General features: G+C 39.1%; 1 protein-coding gene across 1 annotated transcript in view; it reads right to left on the bottom strand.

Annotated features, from left to right (window-relative positions):
- pcloa (piccolo presynaptic cytomatrix protein a) overlaps positions 1 to 15,915 on the bottom strand; it is a 60,940-nt gene extending 45,025 nt beyond the window's left edge. The window contains exons 1-3 of the mRNA XM_053688375.1: positions 15,573 to 15,915; positions 11,614 to 12,310; positions 8,923 to 9,978 (exon numbers count right to left, since the gene is read on the bottom strand). Coding sequence (XP_053544350.1) covers positions 8,923 to 9,978; positions 11,614 to 12,310; positions 15,573 to 15,709 — 1,890 coding nt within the window. The 5' untranslated portion in view covers positions 15,710 to 15,915. The remainder of the gene's footprint in view (positions 1 to 8,922; positions 9,979 to 11,613; positions 12,311 to 15,572) is intronic.
- Positions 15,916 to 20,547: the final 4,632 nt, after the last annotated feature.

Here is a 20,547-nt window from a genome sequence, read left to right as displayed (position 1 = left end):
TTAATGCACTCGTTCTAATACATTTTTATTTCTATAGTAACAGGCAGGGACCTGTATACAAGATACTCCACATCCACAAAAATTGTTAATTGTTTTCTGACAACAACATGCCCATAAATATAAAACTTTTTCTCTCGGATGCTTACGTACCACATCAACTACCAAGATACACATTATGTGACAGCTAACCTCAAGGCCTCAATTTGAAAACTCAAGACACACTCACACACACACACACACACAGAAAGAGAGAGAGAGAGAGAGCGAGAGAGACAGAGACAGAGAGAGTGAGACAGAGAGAGAGAGAGACAGAGAGACACAGAGAGACGGAGCGAGAGAGAGCGAGAGTGAGAGAGAGAGATTAAAAGCCATGTTTCAGATTTCTTCCCCCAGGTGGCTGAGGCAGGTGAACAGGTGAAATGGTGAACAGGTGTTAGAGGCCACTTTGGCTGTGTTGTTGTTCTTGTGAAAAGAGCTTTGTTCTTATTTCATGTCCTGCATTAGGCTTTTCAGTAGCATCATTCAATTGTTTCATTAGAATTTTTGTTGAATCCAGATTACGCATGTTTAACTTCTTATGCTGGGTCACTATCCAGTAACTATATTGAAAGCAATATGAAATAATTAGGATAATATTAAATTACAAAAGTGTGAAATGGACGTGTGGAACTATCCACAGATGTTGCATTCCAGTTGCTTTCTTGGTGAATTTGTAGATGTTTTTACAGTTTGTCAACAACATCCATCCAACCATCAATTTTCTGTATTGCTACACAGGGTCGCGGGGAATTTGGATCTCAGGGAACTCGAGGCACAAGGCTGGGGACACCATGTACAGGGTGCCAACCCATCATAGGGCACAGTCTCACACAAACTGTACTCACGCCCATTCACACACCTCGAACAATTAAGCAAATGCCAATCAGTCTACAGCACATGTCTTTGGACTGGCAGAGGAATTGCAGCTTGTCATGTTACAGGGAAACTGCAAAGTCCTCTGTCTGGTATATTTTCCCATGTTGGAAAAGTAAAGTGGTGGTTTAGCGCTCGGGTTACTGATCAGAAGGTCAGGGGTTCAAGCCCCAGCGCTGCCACTGTTGGGCCCTTGAGCAAGGCCCTTAACCCCCTCTGCTCCAGGGGCGTTGTATCATGGCTGACCCTGCACTCTGACCCCAACATCCTGACATGCTGGGGTATGCGAAGAAAAGAATTTCACTGTACATATGTATATGTGACCAATAAAGACTCAATCATTATCATAACAACAATTGCACATACTTATTAAATACATGCAACATCTGACATACAAGTCCATGTTGAAATTGTTACCATAGAAACGATAATGTATTAGAACAAGCACATTAATATAAATCTGTTACTCTTATTTACTGCAATGAAACCAGAATGACTATCAGAGCTGCTGTTATAGAAAATTAATCAATACCTTGATGACAGAATGGAAGAAAAAAAAATTGATAGAGCAACAAAAAGGCAAATTAAATAGCAATAACAAAATCTGTAAAAACTCTGAAATTGCTGTTTTCATGATTTTAAAGTAATGGTGTGGAAATTTTGCTCTTAAAAAATGACTCGGTTTAGTCCATGACAGCCTGTCATGTCCTTTTTTTGCCAACCCTTCCATCTTCGATTTAATCTTTTATTTTTTTCCAGTCCCCCATACTTTTCTCTTCACTTGTCACATCCGCTCCCCCTCCTGTCTTCCTCTCCTTATTATCAATCCGCAGTAGGTCTCAGTGAGGCAGCAACTTCCTGTTAGAATATGTTTGGCACCACAGTGATTTCCTGGTGGGAGAGTGTGTGTTGAGGGGGACACTTGATGCTTGACTGGATAAATCACTGACAACTCTCTACAAGCATAGATTTTTTGTAGATCTGAGCCTGTACTGGTATGGATCTTCAATTTGGCAGAATTCACAGAATCATAATCAAAATTCACAGAATCATACAATTAAACTAGTGTAGTAAAAAAAAAGAAGGAAACAGCTCACAAAGACAATTTATCATCACTGTAAATCAAGATGCACAATTGCACAATAAGATGCACAATTTGGGAAAAAGTCATTCTCTCTCGCTCTCTCTCTATCTCTCGCTCTCTCTTTCTCTCTCGCTCTCTGTCTCTTTCTCTCATACACACACACCTAAAACAATATGGCTGCTTTCAAAACATCAGACAAAGGATGACACATGGTGGGCAGGAGTGTGTCAGGCCTCAGAGTGGCTTTTGAGCATAAATAAAACACACACAGTCTCACTGACACTGACTATATTTACACATAATAAAAGCCCGGCAACACAAAGATGTCCAAATTCCCACAATGCCCGGTGGTCATGCATGCACAAACACATGTACACACGTGGACAATGGCAGATAAAATAAAATAGTGCTATTAATGATTAATATAGACCTAAGTTTCATTTTTAAAATGGCTTATTGTATACTATAAAACTATATACTCCAGTATTTCTTTGAACTGTCTGTTGTAATTATTCAGAAGGTGTAGATTAATTTTCTCTAACAGCAGCTCTGTTGACAAAAGTAGCCCAGTGGTCAATAAAATCAGCAGAATACCAAACCTCTAAATCTGCCTATACACCACTTTACACCACCACACAAGGCCAACATCATGATTAGTATTCTATATTGCTTCTATATTTAGCTTACATATTGTCTTAAATAAAGAATAGCTCTGAGATTGCATAGACCAAATCACTGGCATACAATATAACACATTCCGAAAGGAACATTCATAGCTAATGCTGAGAACGGGATTGAGAGAGGAGTGTTGAGAAGAGATTTGAGAAGAGAAGAGTGTTGAATTTATTTTTGAGGTTTTCAGGGAAAGTGTGATGATCTTGGGGTCAGTTTGGAATAGGATTTAATTTTAGACAGTAAATGACTTGAATGTAGATTTTATTATGTTTTAATATATAGACATGAGTTGCATCAAAAGTAGGTCAATTCTGTGGGAATACTACAAACCTGTCAACACCGATGACATTTTTGCTTAATGTGTTGGCCATTTTGATAAATTTAGACCGCAGTGCCCTTTGGTGACTCCAACAACCCAACAACCATCCACACATGACTAATATAGCACTACATAAATGTATTGTTCAATCTGAACACCCTACTTACACTAAAAGTGCACAAAGTACACCAGTGGAAATGCAGCTCTAGTTCAAGGGACAGAAAGAGGGCCAACACCAGAGACAGACGGACTGAACAAACATAATTTGTTTACCAGACAGATGGGCAGATAGCCATGGCAATAGACGTGGTGATTGGACAGTTACAGAAAGAGATGTTCACAAATGTGTGTACACATTACATAAAGTCACCAAACAGACAGAAGGAGAAACTTGACTGTCGCTATGGGAACGGAGCTCACGCATTCAGACAGACAAAACAGCTCCTGAGCAGCTCGAGAAAGAAAAACAGGTTAAAGTCTCAGCACTCTAGCACGGTATCAGGAAGACAAACAGATGTGGAATATCGACTATATTCACATTCATTATTATGTCCTGTGAGGTGTTCATTTAATTCTAGAAGATTTGTTATGATTCCAGTACAAACGTCTGTAATGAGTGTTTGCACCAAAATTGTCCAGGACAGATGTGCTTCTTTCTCTGTGAGCAGGTGCTACTGTATCTACTTTACCACAGCGCTTTGTGATAGGATTGGGTTCTATGATATTATAATACTGAAACGGCTATTTATACCACAACGTTGTTGAATTCATGATTCCGACATATCAGAAAGTGTTGATTTTTCTAATCATTTTCCATAAGAGCAGACAGTAACTCTGGCTGCAAGGCAAATCACTGCTTTATAATCAATACACTTATTCTAATAAATTATCGTTTCTATAGTATTAGGGACATGTATGGTGGATGCGCAACATAAACAGATTTAACATTGTGTGCAATTGTTGATATTGTGCTCAATATGGTAAAAACAAAATACAAAGTAAAATGACTTTTGTATATCAGTCTTATTAAATGGTAAATGGCGCACTTATATAGCACTTTTATCCAAAGCGCTTTACACTGGGTCTCATTCACCCATTCACACACACCAATGGTAGCAGAGCTGCCATGCAAGGCACTAACTTGCCATCGGGAGCTACTTGGGTTCAGTGTCTTGCCCAAGGACACTTCGGCATGTGGAGTTATGTGGGCCGGGAATCGAACCGCTAACCCTACTATTAGTGGACAACCTGCTCTACCACGTTATTATTAAAATAGCCTAGTGGCAGAGGTTAGCTTGGTTAAAATAAATTGCTGCAGAATGTGGCATACAAAGCATTCGAGTGAAAATTGGATATGTTGCTATGTTTGATTTGTAATATATGCTTGTGACAGAACACAAATATTCAACACATAAAATATGCTGCAAATAACCTACACGCAAACATTTATTCTATGAGATTGGGTTGTCAGCAATGTGAAACAAAACTTTAAATGGATTAAAATATGAGGTATTGTTCGATAATAATGAAAATTGCTAACATTGGCAAATTCCTGTAGTATAAGAGGAATAAAACACCTCGAGCTGTGCTGTTATTGGAGAATAATCAACTTTGAGGTCGTAATAGTGACACAGTAAAACTGTAAAATAAATACAATTACTTTGTGGATCATGTATTTAATGTATTGACTTTAATGGCCCACATATCCAGAACACATCATGCTACTGCAACAGTCTAGATCTGTTCCTTGCATTCCGCATGTCAGTTTAGCTAGCTCTTGAGTCAATAAAAATGCCTGTCCAAAGCATGTTTGACTCACTTCCTGTAGTTGGGCTGAATCAGGATATCACTCCTCTCTCAGACTGGTTGTTTTAGTTCACACCAGAGTGTGTTCACACCTGCTTCTAACAAACCACACAAGCGTTTGATTCAGACTGACTAAACACTCCATATGCGAGAGTGCCCATAGAGAAGCAGGCTGCCCTGAGCAGGAGGCGGATGGGTCACAGTGGATGGGAATGTGGGTGGAACCATAGAGGATGGAAGCATCACAACAGAGAAAGACATGCACATAGAAGAAAGGCACAGTGCCTGAAGTGAATTGCTGTGAATGTAGGCAAAGCGGTGCATGACTGATGTGCACTGTAAAAAAAAAAGCATAGAGTACTTACAGAGTACTTACTGTACCTAATATTTATAGTTTTCATTCTGCAATGCACTGTATTTTTAAATCTAGTGCAAAACTACAGTATTGTGCAAGTCTTGCACATGCAAAGAAAAGCTGTAGAGCAAAGAGTAAACTTTTAAAAAAAATAAAATACTATAAAGAGCAGTAAACAGTAATAAATGAAGCAAAGTCAATATTTGGTGTAACAAAAAAATAAAAATAAAAATAAAAAGAATAGTCTCCGGTACAATTAGTGCAGTTTTATAAGGAAATGAGATGCAAGTTTTATTGAGTATGTTGCAGAACCCGACACGGTTCTTCTGGAGACTTTGACTGTCGCACTCGCTTCTAATTTTTTTCAGCAAAACCCAGCAGCCTTCATTGTGTTTTTGTCTGAAAAGTGTCTCTTACGTAATACACTGCTTTCTTTACTGACATACAAACATTTTTCCGTAATATTTAATTTTGTGTTGATAAACTAAAATTTTTTTTTGTACTGGCTGAATAATGTAGAAGACATAAAATAAAAATCTATAACAAAAGTTGTACTAAAAAATAGGGTGCCTAAGATGTTTGCACAGTACTTTTCATTTTTCATGACTGACTACATACGGCTAACAATATATTACCATAAAAATCAAGTTTCACAACTGAACTGCAGTCTTAAATCTGTATTGCTAAATTTACAATTTAAACACATTTGAAAACATAAAAATCCTAACAAAAGTATCTAACAGAAGAAGTTTTTCAAGTAGCTAGCAAACAGTTACTACTAAGTAGTACAAATTTTTTGTCAGCAGGACCCAGCTATAATCTAGCTACGTAAACCCTACCTCTTACTTCCTTGATTACAGTCTATAGGTGAAGAATATAACAACAGTCCAGCTCATAATTAGTCAAAACATACAGATTTTGATAGATATCTGGTTATGTTTTGTATTTTAATTAGTATTTATGAGAGTAGCTACTGCTATCTCTATATATTAGCTATTTAAACTAGCAAAGAATGTATTAGGTATCAAATATTAGATAGCTAGTACGTATCCTGGGTTCCTAATATTATTGACACTATCAAGTCAGGAGAAAAAAAAGATTGAAAAAAACAAAGTCAATGGAGATAAGAAATAAACAAATTCTTAGTGTGAGTTTAGGTATAAGAGAATGGTAGAGATGCAACACATCAGGTGGCCTGATCCCGATTCAAAGCCAGGAGCAGATGGCTAAGACACCCTGGGAGAGGGATCTAAATCTTGGTCCAGCTCTACGTGGGACTGCTGCGAAATCATCAACACTCCAATGCATGGTAGCAATGACACCCGGTTTGCTCACTGGTCTCTAGTGAGTGAGGCTTTTTTGGTCAAAAAAGAAAGACTAATGCATACAGAGAGTTGTGGTGGCTAAGTGGTTAAGGCTTTGAGTTACAGAACAGAGGGTTATGTATTTAAATCCCAGCATCACCAAACTGCCATGGTTGGATCCTTGAGCAAGACTGTTAACCTTAGGCTCAATTGTATCCTGCATCAGCCAAAAAAGCAAATGTACTGGATTATGTGTTATTTGTTCCTACGTAAGATATTCCAGTACTTTTAGAGTTGTGTACAGCGAATTCTACAGTACTTTAAGTTAATTACTGTACAATTGACAGCATTTTTACAGTGTAGTGTGAATGTAGGTTAAGTCTGCAGATATAGAATTGAATGCAAATTGTATAAGTGCAGTAGTTGAAAAAGCAATCACTGTTTATCTGAGAGAGACCAGCACTCAGTGCTCTCCTGTTATGCAACGGCTGTCTGAACAGCGTTTCATAACTGACTACTATGGGAGACATGGCAGTGTTGCTATGCACTGTCGCCATGGAGGAGCAGCGGCAGTGAAGGCATGCATTTGGCACATGCTCCCTCCATCAAGGGGGCGAGGCACTAAAATGTGTCTGAACGGGCCATTAAGCTGCTCAGCCTTCCACAAGTGCACAGCCTATTCAGCTAAGGGAGCGTCTCAAAACATTTAGCTCAAAGCTAACAGTAGATACGTAGTTAAAATGGTGAGTGATGAGTATAAATAAGGTTGTTATTTCAGAATAAAGGCAAACGTTCAAATGTGCTTATTCTGTAATCAGATATCAACAGAGAGGATAAAAAGGAGAAAAGGCTTTTTTGAGGAATTGCAGTCCTATTAAGGGAAAACCCCAGAGGAGAGAATGAGTGGTGCCTCTGGATAGACAGAGTGAGGAGAATGAGACAAAAGGGCAAAGCATATGGGACTAAAGGTAAATCTTGTCATCAGTATAAAACAAATATGGATAGATTAAGAAATGTTCCGATCTCACAAAACCTTCAGGCATTCTGCTACATTTTAAATCCTGTTAGCAAGAAAGGATTACACACAAACACATACACAGAGACATATGCACACACAGACTCTTCATAACACACAAACGGATGTTTTTGGCTTGTGTGCACTCATATTATTGCAACAATATTCAGCAAGATGTTTTGACAGCTGTAAGATAATATGCCGATTGCCCAGTCCACACCATTGCCAATTATCCAATTTATCAAGCCCCCTTGCCTCAGGCAAAGCACATCACAAACAATTCACATACACGATCAGTTCAGAGAAGCACTCAACCAGGGGAGGAGGGGGTATGTCTAAAATGATGATCAGTCTGTTCCTATAATTAGCAATGCTATAACAACAGTATGTTCCATACTAAAAGCCAGCAATCGTATAAGGGAATGTTCCAGTCTTTTATTTAAATGGAAGCTTATTGGAACTGACATTTAGCTTCATCGTCACCACAGACCTTCACTACATTATGTCACATGATGAAATTAAGATGGCACACACTGAAACCAGTGGTAGCAGACAAAAGGAATCACGCCACAGTATTGGCCATGTGAGGTATTGCAGGATGGTCATGCTTAGGGCTAATCTGATTAGCACACCTGAAATAGTTTAGCAGGATTACAAGAAGGAAGCCTGACCAACAGGATGTTGAAAATCCCAGTACACACTAATACAATAAGCACTGTCCTATGTGCATTGTGACTTTATGTTTCAATGAAGAGTATGGAGCATGGGTGGAGCTTCTTAAAAGGTGTGTTATATGACCCCAATTTAAAAAATAAAACTGAAGTGTGTCTAAGTTATACGCATCACAGACTTTCTTTCAGAAAAGTATATCTGCATGGAGAAGATGGCAAAAAAAACCCAAACAAAACCGTTGGTACTTATGAGTATTCTTAAGGCACTGTTAATCTAACAGTTTACCACTACTAGGGCTCAGCCTATTGGTAATATTGGTGCAATGAAGTTGACTACCATCTGCTCAGGCAGCTATACTCTTACAAAAAGTTTCCATCCACCCTCCTTAAGGGTTCTTTAGTTTGACCCTTTGGGTAAGCTGTTAAAGACTCTTCAACATAGTGCTTCTCTGTCAAATGTTTCCATGCAAAATGTCTTTAGAGATCAAAGAACCCTTAACTATGCAAAGAACCCCAGGGGAACTTTTCTTTTCTAAAATGGTATTTATTTATTTATGCATTGTCAGTCTTTGGCAAAATGAAAGGCCTAAAAGCTAATGGGTAGTCTCATGATCTCATGAGAAATTTGAGCAAATTTGACCAAACAGCTGTTGTTGTATTATTGTAAGTAAACATACCAATGGTAGCCCCACTCCTCTAATATTTTATACAACTTGATTTGTGTAAACTGTTAGGAATTTGCTAGTGAAATACCATTGTAAATAAAGAGCATACCACTTACATCTGAGAGATGCGGCATGGGGTTGAAACCACAAAGGCTGCACACAGTTTTCTGGCAATCTGTACAGGTGCTGTAATTGGGAACATCTCCTGATCCCATGTTCAGTTCCACTTTACATAGTGGACAGTTGGATATGGTCTGAGGCTCTTCTGTTTTTGCAGAATATGAGATGGGTTTATCTGCTAGGACCTGTCCATCAGTGGACCCAGGTTTGGGAGAAGGAGACTCTTTGGAATAGACTGGTGGGGTGTCTGGGGGGGATTCAGAATCTGGAGGAGAGCCTGGAGGAGATTTTTCTCCAGAGTCAATGGGGGAGTCAGGCAGTGATCCTGGAGGAGACTTTGGTTCTTCCCCAGTAATGAGGTTGGTGGCTGAGCTAAGGATTGATGACCCAAACCCAAACATCTTTCCAGACACACCCTCAGTTGCCTGAGAAGTGGCCTCGGGTGGTTTGGATGTTTCACTCAGTCCGCTAAACCCACTAAAAAGCTTCCCAGTAACCGAGTCACTCGCCTGTGCTGCAGTGCCACCTTGTGGTTTGGATGAGCTGCCAAACCCACTGAACAATTTCCCTGTAACTGACTCTGTAGGGGGTTTTGTCATGTCTGTCAACCCTCCTAGACCGAAGCCTCCAAAAAAGCCACCTCCCTCCTGCTTCTGGGTGGTTTTTGCAGGAGAGGGTTGAGGACTACCCATTGGACTCTGTTCAGCTTTCTGAAGTGGAGGTGGCTGCTGTCCACGTTTTAGTCCAGGTTGAGCTTCCTCCAGCCCTTTAGGGGTTTTCTGCTGTGCCGCTGGACCAGGAGTTGTCTGTTTGGGAGTCGGCGGAGGAGTGGCTCCTTTTCCTTTATCTGACATGCTTTGCTGCTTGGTCAGCATTGGAGGCTTCTTCCGGGGTTCATCCTTTGAGGGCAACCCAGCTGGTTGTTCCTTCCTTTGTGGGGATGGAGGGGCCGAGCCTTGCTTGGGAGGCTGCTTCATCATTGGAGGGCCAGGAGGTTCCATGCCCCCCATTGCCCGTTGCATTTGGCAGTTTAGACATAGCCACTCTTTCCCCTTGAGGAAAAAAAAAACAGAAACAGTAACAGATAAGGAAAACTGAAAACATACAAGAAATAAAACACATACACTACAACCATAAGCAATTTTATGAACAGAGCCTGTTTAAATTTCCCCTCATTAAAATATAATGCACAGAAGATTGCATTTCCAATTGGTGGATTGGAGCTCATAAGTCCAGGGGTCAGGTATTCATAGAGCTAATAGTGTGTCATTCTAGATGAGGTGCAATATAACAGTGTAAACGTATTAACATTATCAAGATCCTACTTGTATGGATTCAAAATGTCACGGTATACATGACGTGTTATAATATCTGCTTAAAATAACATCATGCATACTAAAGTTCTAATACACAAGGCCTGGTTTAGTATCTGTGCTTCATGTTACGAGGCATCCTGTCATATATGTTTGGTTTCTCAAATGGAATTTCCTTCACATTTAAAAGATGTCTAAATTCTTACATCATTTAAACATGAAATGACCTGACACAGTGCTTTATTATGTGTTATATGCACTAGTAAACACTGGAGTACAAATTGATGCCTTATGATGCATTACAAGCTGCAGTATAGACTCTACTAGAGTCACAAAAATTGGTGACTACAGTGTTCCTTTGAACAGATATTATAATATATGATGTAACCTAAGGTTATGATGTGCTACGGTAATCCATTATTAAGTGTCGTGCACCTGAGTTTTCTTAATATTAATGCTTTATCTTGGAGTTTATGGTTGGCATAATGGAAATAATAATAATAATAATAATAATAATAATAATAATAATAACAATAATAATCATAATAATAATAAATTCTTAAGAAGTCACTTAGTCATTCACTCTTTCAGAAATCACTTCATACTTTATACACTTTATACTGGGAACATCCTGAATCAGACACTGGTTCATGGTATGGTTTATAGAAAGTGATTCAGGCTATTACTCAGTCTTTGAAATATTGAAGTAATATTCATATACATATTCATATATTTATCCAGTCTACAGATGATATACTGTAGACAATGGAATACATCTGTTAATATATATATATATATTGACAATGTTATTTCAGATCACTTGATACAGAATAGATTTCTACCAGTATAAATACAAAACAAATTATTGGAAAATAAATGCTTTAGAATAATTGTCTTAATTGCATACTACATTTCCTGTAAGGATGATGTGAATCACCTCAATAATCTTCCCCCATAGACCGTATGGTCACTTTCACCTGAGGCTAATTGAGAATGATACAGGTTGCAGCTTCACCAAGCCTGGTGAGCATCCTTCATAATCAAACCTACGCTTTAAATATAATAACAGCCAGAGATATATTTGGACATTTGGTTTTTAGTAGAAAACATTTTCCTTTTTATTTAATCATAGTAATGCTCTGCAAATCCATTATCACAAGAGGTAGACATTTACATTATGCCAACCATAAGATAAAGCATTAATATTAAGAAAACTCATGTTTTTATTAGAATAAAGTTCTCAGTGAACATCTTAATATTCTTCCTATTCTTAAAAAAGTCATTATCTAATTATCTCTGCAGTATATTATACTATTAATAATCTCCACCTTGGTGTCTTGATGTATTTATGTGAGTGGTATGGTGAAATCTTACCTCTGAGTCAGGAGGACTAAATCCGCAAAGACTGCACACCTGTTGTTTGCATTGTGTGCAGGTGCTGTAGTTGGGTGGCTGGTTCTTGGCCTGCAAGTTCAGCTCAGTGGATTTACATAGAGGACACAGCAGTCCACCAGGCTTTGCAGTCCCACCAGGCTGAGGTACGGCTTTGGCTGGGCCTTGCTGTGGCCCACTAGGTTTGCCTGATCCTCCTGTATCTGTTTTAGCAGGACCTTGTTGCTGAGGCCCAGAGTCTTTAGGTTTAGGTCCTTGCTGTTGAGGCCCAGGTCCAGGACTAGGCCCAGCAGGCTTTCCTCCAGGCCCTTGTGGTACACCTCCTTGTCTCTGCCCTGGCTGTCCTTGTCCTTTGGATGGACCCTGCTGTGGGCCAGGGGGTTTTGGTCCTTGTTTGGCTGTGTCCTCCTCATCATCACCAAAAAGGCTGAATTTGGGGATGCTGGCAGAGGAGACAGCTGAAGAAACCCCACTTAGAAAGGACGAGGAAAACATGCCGGTGCGAGGCTGCTCAGGGTCTTTGGGTTCTTGCCGAAAGCGGGACTCAAGAAGGCTGAGGGAGGAAGGACTGCGGCCTGGCTTTGGCTTGGGAGGTGGACCTTCTCCGAATGCGTCTACTGTTCGACTCTTACTGAGGCCCCCAGAACCTCTTCCTCCAGATGGCTGTTGGTCTGAATACCTGTAAAGTAAAAAATGAATGGGTGAATTGATCTTCATTAATAAGAATTGAGACTGATGGCAGACCATATGAGCCAATATCTGAATTCAGACACTGCAGGAGAAAGCAAAGTGACATCCACTGAATATAAAAGCTTTGCTTGGTGAAAATATTCAACATTATCAAACCAAACAAACAAAGGCTTAAATCCACATCTAGCAATTACTTAAATTTAACCAACTTCAGAGAAACCCAAGGCTCTCATAACACATCCAGGCACTATCATACTGCAAGTTGTTGTTAGAGTGTACAGTAATTCTGGGCATTATCGTTTCTACAGTAACAACTTACATAGGTACATGTATGGTGAAACAGAACTGCCATAGAAAAAGGAAATAACTTGTTTTGCAGACAATGCACAACATCAAATGTAATCATAAATGGATAACAAGTCATCCATCCATCCATTTTCTGTACCGCTTATCCTGCACAGGGTCACGGAGCCTATTCCAGGGAACTCTGGGCACAAGGCAGGAGGACACCCTGGATTTCTCAGGGCACAATTGCACACACATTAACACACTACGGATAATTTGGACCGTGCCCCCAATAACAATCAACAGCACCTCTGCTGTGCAACATTCCATCATTCCATCATTATTTTCCTATAACAGCACACCCCATAATGGTTTATTCCTTATCTATCATCGGCCCCAATGTATAGCACCATACACTGTAATAAAAACCTTAGCAGGAAGGTTGTATAAAACTACTTAAACATGTGCCTGGTGATTAGATCAGCAGTTGGATAGTCTTAACTGTCACGTCTAATCAATACATACTTTATTCTGATCAATACTTTATTCGAGCACAGTCAGATGCACTCTTAATGCACTTATATGCATCATTTCACCCACCAAGAATGATAGTGTGATCTGAATATACATTGATCTTTGAAAAATATGCTGCATGGCACTGTCTACTGTATGATATCGATGCTTTCTCACTTTGCCAGAAAACCACTCATGGAGATGATTCTGTACCAAAAGTACCTGCAAACAAAATATTGCATTACACCTTGCAATCTACAAATAGATGCTGCAAACACAAACGATACTAAGTCAAACTTATATGCACCTTAAATGTCTAAATGTCCAATGGAATTCAGAGTACGGATGCTAAGAGTGGCTTGGAATGATGGGCTGCTGTTGGAATTGGTGAGATACTTTTAAAGTCAATCTATTGACATATTTATCCTGTAAATGCGTTATGTTGACATGAGACAAATCATGCATATGAACACAAGACAGCACATTTGATAAAACGTGCCACCATCAGAAGCTTAAGAATGTCAGTAACATCCACTTCGCACTGCTTTAGTGGCCATCTTTCAACTGGGAAAGCGTATGTATTATATATTTAATTGCCTTTTAGAGAAAAGCTTTAAAGATGATTCTTGAGCTCCAATTATGTACCTTAATTTTTAATTATTTTTAAAAGGTATAAAAATACACTATATGGCCCAAAGTATGTTGACACCTGACCCTCACACCCATATGTTGGTCTTCCCCAAACTTCCACAAAAATTTGAAAGCACATAAAGGTTTAGAATGTCTTTGAATTCTGTAGCTTACCTTCACTAATTTCTCTTCACTGGAACTAAGAGGCCCAAACCTGTTCCAACATGACAATGTTACTGTGCACAAAACAAGCTCCATAAAAACATTGTTTGCCAAGGTTGGAGTGGAACAACTCGAGTGGCCTGCACACAGCCCCGACCTCAATCCCACTTAACATTTTTGAGATGAACTGGAATGCCGACTTTGCCCCAGGCCTTCTCGCCAAACACCAGTGCCTGACCTCAATAATGCTCTTGTGTCCAAATGGGCACAAATTTGCCCACACAGCCCCAGTCCAAAATCTAGTGAAAAGCCAGAAGATTGGAGACAAGGAAAAGTAGCCTATAGTTTGGAGCAAATGGAAGCGTTTCATTGGCACATTCCTGATTTAAAGGACACTAAAAACAAAATTCTGGAAAAAAAGAATAACAGTAAGATATCACATTGTAAGACCTCACACTGATTATTTGTATTTTATTATTTATTTGTATTGGTCTCTTTTTTATTATTATTTTGAGACCTAACATTGACACAAATTGAATTCCATACGCGTTTTTCTATTTCTCCACACACACACATCATAGGAGAGATTTTCAGCACCATGGAGAGCGGAGAGCGAGTTTACAGCCATCACAGGCTCCTCACGGTGATCATTGCTTCCTTATAACCTTCGATCCTCTCCGCCCTCAGCTGTAACATTACACTATACATCCTCTTTAAGAGAAAGGTAGAGAGACAGAAAGAAAGAGAGAGAGAGAAAGAGAGAGCCATGGCGCGTCATGGCATTCCTGCTCGCGTTGCTATATATAGTGTCCTAACATTTATATCACCTCCCCCTTTTACCCCGCAGATTAAAAACAGTTCTCCAGAAAAGGATCATATTCGTACCAAGCTTCCTATTAAACCACTGGCTTTTGGCGGCATGACGGTTTAAATATTTTCATTATGCATTAGATCTGAATTTGACGCGTTCTCGTTTTGCGTCTTATTCCAAGCCAGTGGTTTCCACAGCAGCGTATGACATCACCCACCCAGCCCGTAAAGAAGGGGGTGTGTGTAACACGGAGAAAGCGAAGGCCAATCACTTATAGACCGGCAAATAATACGAGGGGAAAATTATAAGGACCTTTATTAAAGAGCAGAGAGGAGCCAGACATTTTTACCAGAAACTGCGCCTTTGTGCGATATCAAATGTTTTCACTGCTATTTGATCAGTTCTTGGAAAATGAAGCGTTGTTGTCCAGACAGTTATAGAAATATATTAATCTGTGAAAGGTGTGTTTTTCTTCCTAGGTAGGAAGCAGTGGCACTCCTTCATTGCTATGCTTTCTGTTTGTAGGCAAGATGGTTGGGATCTAATGGCGTAAATTATCCATCAACAGATAATCAGATACATCCGTCGCGTCTGAACAGGTTGGACTCTTGGTGCAGTAGGCTATTAGCTGATTGGGATTATGCATCTTAAGTGGGTGTGTTTTGCTCTGTCGTGAGGTGCCAACCTGCACCAAGACCTTTCAAACCACAACGCAGAAATCACTCTCTCTCTCTCTCTCTCTCTCTCTCTCTCTCTCTCTCACACACACACACACACAAGCTCGCGCGTAGTAGAGCTGCGCATCCCTCCAACACCTAAAATGCGCTCCCACCCGGAACAAACAACTCGCCTGGCCTGCGCCTCTGCCATGGTGCTGATGAGCGTCTTCCGCTCCTCCTCGCTCAGGCGACTGAGCTCCGCCTCTGGTCCTGTGAGCTCCCCGGCAAGCGCGCCGTCACCACCCTCCATGCTCGCCTCGTTCCCCATGATCGAGCCCTCTTTCCCCTTCCTGTAGCTGCCTTCCCCTTCAGAGATACCGATTCACAGGTCGGGAGAAGGCGGTAATGTTGGCGTCCGTCTCCACGGCATGTTACACCGTCTTCACATCCGTATTCGCGCGATTCGCTGTCCGAGATCTCGGGTCAGTAACGCAAATCTCTGTTTTACCGAGAACAGCGTCGATACGCTCTACTCCGCTGGTCCTCACCTCCTTGTGACTGCAGTGCGCATGCGCCGACCGTGACAGGCGATTGCGAGTCAACGCGAAGGAGAAGAAAAATTAAAGGAGACCAACTGCGTTATAACCAGCACCCCCCCCCCCCAAAGCCCACCCCATCCACCCAAACAAGTCGCATACTGTAATCTTCTAAAATACTGTGTCCAGACTGAATAACTAATGTCTTAATTAGCTACTTCCCACCTGGTGTTTTTCTTCATTATAGGGTGTCATCAGTTTAAATCTGGAGACGTGCCTTATTAATTTGCCACTGCTACACCTTATTCAAATAAAAGAATAAACCTGGACAGGATAGGATGTATACTGAACAGACTGAAGAATAAAACCGTGACTGATCTATTTTATTTGTAAATACATCACTAGAGCTATTTGTTTTTCACTTCTAAAGTTTATATTTCGCATTTATGGTGTTGAAAAAAAAATTACTTTAAAAAAAACAATTTTGGTTTAGCTTGCTTTCTTAATTTATTAAATAAAAATGTGAATTTTTAAAGTATTTTTTATTAAAATTTTTTTTTTTTTTTTTATTTGTGGGTTGTGGATGCACTTACATCAATACAGTATCTTATATTTACATAAACAAAATAAAATATTATTTAAACTGAAGCTGTGCTTAAAAAAATTATACCAAGCACTTGAGTTAAAAACATTTTAAGGTGGTTTAATACAGCAAAACAAAATCTTAAAAAGGGGTTAATGCATTGCCTAACTTTGTAAGCCATTTGATTATGTCATGGTCATAAAAATTCCAACATGTTACAAAATATTCCCATTTCAGAATAAACAGAAGATCGTTTCCTTAGAACTATTGGCGTGCATTCTCAAAGCATCAGGATTGAGCTTAGATGTAGCCAGTAAGAAAGTGGGTCATGCAGCAAGACAATGACCCTTAGTACACAAGCCGTTCTGGTTAAAGAAGAATAAAGTTAAAGATTTGGAATGGCCAAGTCTTCATTTGGAGAAAAGCGTCTGCTAAATGAATAAATGTAAATGTAAATGCAAGTCAGAGTCCTGACCTTAATCCAAGAGAAATGTTGTGGAAGGACCTGAAGTAAGCAGTTCATGTGAGGAAACCCACTAACATCCCAGAGCTGAAGCTGTTCTGTACTGAGGAACGGGCTAAAATTCCTCCAAGCTGATGTGCAGGACTGATAAACTGTTACAGCAAATGTTTAGTTACAGTAATTGCTGCACAAGAGGGTCACACCAGATACTGATAGCAAAGGTTCACATACTTTTGCCACTCACAGATATGTAATATTGAATCATTTTCCTCAATAAATAAATGACCAAATATAATATATTTGTTTCATTTAACTGGGTTCTCTTTATCTACTTTTAGGATTTGTGTGAAAATCTGGTGATGTTTTACACCATGTTTATGCAGATATTTAGAAAATTCTGAAGGGTTCAAAAGCTTTCAAGCACCACTGTATATCCTTGATAAAAATGTCAGTCAAATGGGCAAATGTACATTTAGCTGAATGCATCTTAATTAAAGATGCATTCCACACATTGCACACACATTTAGTCATCAGTCATAAGGTTTGGAGACTGAGTCACTTCTCAACAGGTTAAATCATCCTTCAGCCACAGAGATCATATGCTCGTGACTACACCTACACCCAGGCACACAAATCCCACTCAGCATGCTCATCCAGTCCTTGAATCCCATATGGCCACATCCACAAAAGACTGGAGGACATAAAAGAGGATAGACACCAATGATTGTGGTAAATACAACAAAGAGATAATATTGATGGATACTGTGGCGTCTGAATCTGTTTCCTCACCATTTTCTAAGTTTGTATTGTTGTCTTAATTTTTCTTGTCAAAATTGTTTTGTATTTGTATTACCTATAGTCTACTCTGAATCCAGTGGACACTACATGCAGACGTGCTACAATTCACAGCAATTTCATTTAGTTAGAAATTTATATGGGGACATCTGAGCAACCAGCCTCCTATATAAATGCAGGAAAAAAAAAAAGGTTTAATCACAACTAAACCTAACAGTGATTGTTAATGCAAGTGATACATATAAATCGAATATTTAATGCATAAAAGTACATTTAGAACTTCTATATTTAAAATGGTGTCAGTGTGTACGTTTGAAAAAATTGCTTATCTGTCTTACTAAGACATGTGCTAGGTTGCATCCTGATTGTTTAGACCATAGGCAGATCACACTGATGAATTTTCATCCTAATTTAGTCCAGTGTCTCTCTTACAGCTGCCCTGCACTCTTAGAAAAAAGGTTCTTCAAGGTTTCCTCAAGGGTTTATTGGATAATTAAGGACACTTTACATTGTATTTCTGATAGGGAGCCACTCTGCTTTAGAATGCAAAACATTTTCCCTGAGAGGGGCAGCAAAAGATTAGTGTACTGTATATAGTGCTCTATAAAGAACAGTTTACAGCCTGGAACGGAAAGTATTGGAACAGCCAGGCAAAATTTTTTGTTTTTGCTATACACTGGAGACATTTGGGTTTGAGATCAAAAATGAATATGAGACGATAGATCTGAATTACAGCTTTCATTTCCTGAAATGTACATCTAGGTATGTTAAACTACTTAGAACATGGCACCTTTAGTTTGAACACACACATTCTTCAAGCGATCAAAAATATTGGAACATGTGACTGACAGGTGTTTCTTGTTGCCCAAGTGTGCCCTCTTAGATCGATGGTTCAAACAATTAATAGCTCTGAATGTCTACTTTTGGTTTGAGCCCTGGGTTTTAGCGGTGAAGGAAGTGTTTGTATTAAAAAGGATAAACCAAAATGAAGACCAGAGAGCTGTCTATGTGAAAAAGGAAAGATATTTTTAAGCCGAGAAAAGAGTGATAATTGATCTGAGCCATTGCACAGATATTGGGCATAGCCAATACAACAGTTTGTAATGTCCTGAAAAAGAAAGAAACCAAAAATGATGAAAGAAATTATCTGCTCATGATCCAAAACATACAAGCTCATCAGTGAAGCATGGTGGGCTTGGATATCTGCTTCTGGGTCAGGATCAGTAATCTTTATTGATGATGTAACTCATGATAGTAGCAACAGAATGTATCCAGAAGTTTAGAGAAGTCTTCTGTCTACTAATTTACACACAAATGCATCCAATTTAATTGTGAGCAACTTCATCATGCAGCAAGACAATGACCCAAAACATGCTGGCACCACAACAAAAGACTTAATCGGGGGGAACGTGGTAGGTTTTAGATGGTCCAAGTCAATCACCAGACTTTAACCCTGAGCATGCATTTGACATCCCGAAGAGGAGACTGATGGGAGAAACCCCCTACAAAAAACAACTGAAACCACTGTACAAGTCTGGAGAAGCATCTCAAAAGAAGAATGCTTGGTGAGGTCAGTGGGTTGCTGGCTTGATTGAGTTACTGAAAGCAAGGGATATGCAATTAAATATTTTGCTATTACACTTACTTTTAGTCTATCTGTTCCAATACTTTTAAATATTTAGCATTATTTACTTTGTCTATCTGTTCCAATACTTTTGCTAACCTAAAATTGGGTGGTCTGCCACAAAAGATGTCATGTTCTAGATGTCACATCTATATATATATATATATATATATATATATATATATATATATATATATATATATACACACACACACACACACACACACACACACACATATATATATATATATATATATATATATATATATATATATATATATATATATATATATATATATATATATATATATATATATATATATATAGGAAATGAAAGCTCATTTAACAGTCAGTCCGCCTAATGATGATAAGTCGTGACATTCACTGTATGTGGAAATCACACTAGAATCTTTAAACGCAGCCATCTCCTTTTTGATTTTTGGCAGTGTACAGAATTTAAAATGCTAGAAATGTACTAGTAGTTGGGATACATACAAAAGAGAAACATATTTCAGTTCAGGAACCTGTGTAGTAATAGAAGTAGAAAATGTCAATATTTCACCATGTAAAGGGTTTTTCCCAGGATGCCACACATACTATCCTAAATAATAAAGGAGTGCGTGAGTTTATGATTTCAGACAGAGCTTGGACTTGATGCTGGATGCTGGAACTGAATATAAATCTATCAAATCTATCAAAAAAAAACTATATAAATACACATGCTGGTAAGCAGCTACACCCTGGAAAATATCCACTAACATGACTGACTTTCTCAAGGTCTGAAGAATCTTTAGGTATAACGATGTAAAGTCTCAGCTGCTCATTGATCTCCACTGCAGAACAGATTGTGTCTATGGAGGAGCCAAAGAGTCTACACAACCCCAGTGAACTTACCTCTCAATGACCATAGAACTGCAGTCTACTATAATGGCTGTGGGATATTTTCTAACCAAGTGCTATCAGTACATACAGGCACTCTATTGTTGTATACTGCATCGAAACTGTGTGCCTATGTATCAAGTACTGTAATAAAACCTCAGACAAGCCTGAGCGAATTTAAAATGATGATGGAAGTCAACTCCCACTTGAAGTAAGAAGTTCTATTATCCTCCACTGTATGTACATAGAGAAAAAGATGGGTTGTGCTTTACTTAACGGCAGTGTT

Source organism: Ictalurus punctatus, chromosome 19 (genome assembly GCF_001660625.3).
Source record: "Ictalurus punctatus breed USDA103 chromosome 19, Coco_2.0, whole genome shotgun sequence".
In the NCBI taxonomy this organism is placed as follows: Eukaryota; Metazoa; Chordata; class Actinopteri; order Siluriformes; family Ictaluridae; genus Ictalurus; species Ictalurus punctatus.
Note: the sequence above shows the minus strand (reverse complement) of the source record. Positions and strands in the feature narration are given on the sequence as shown.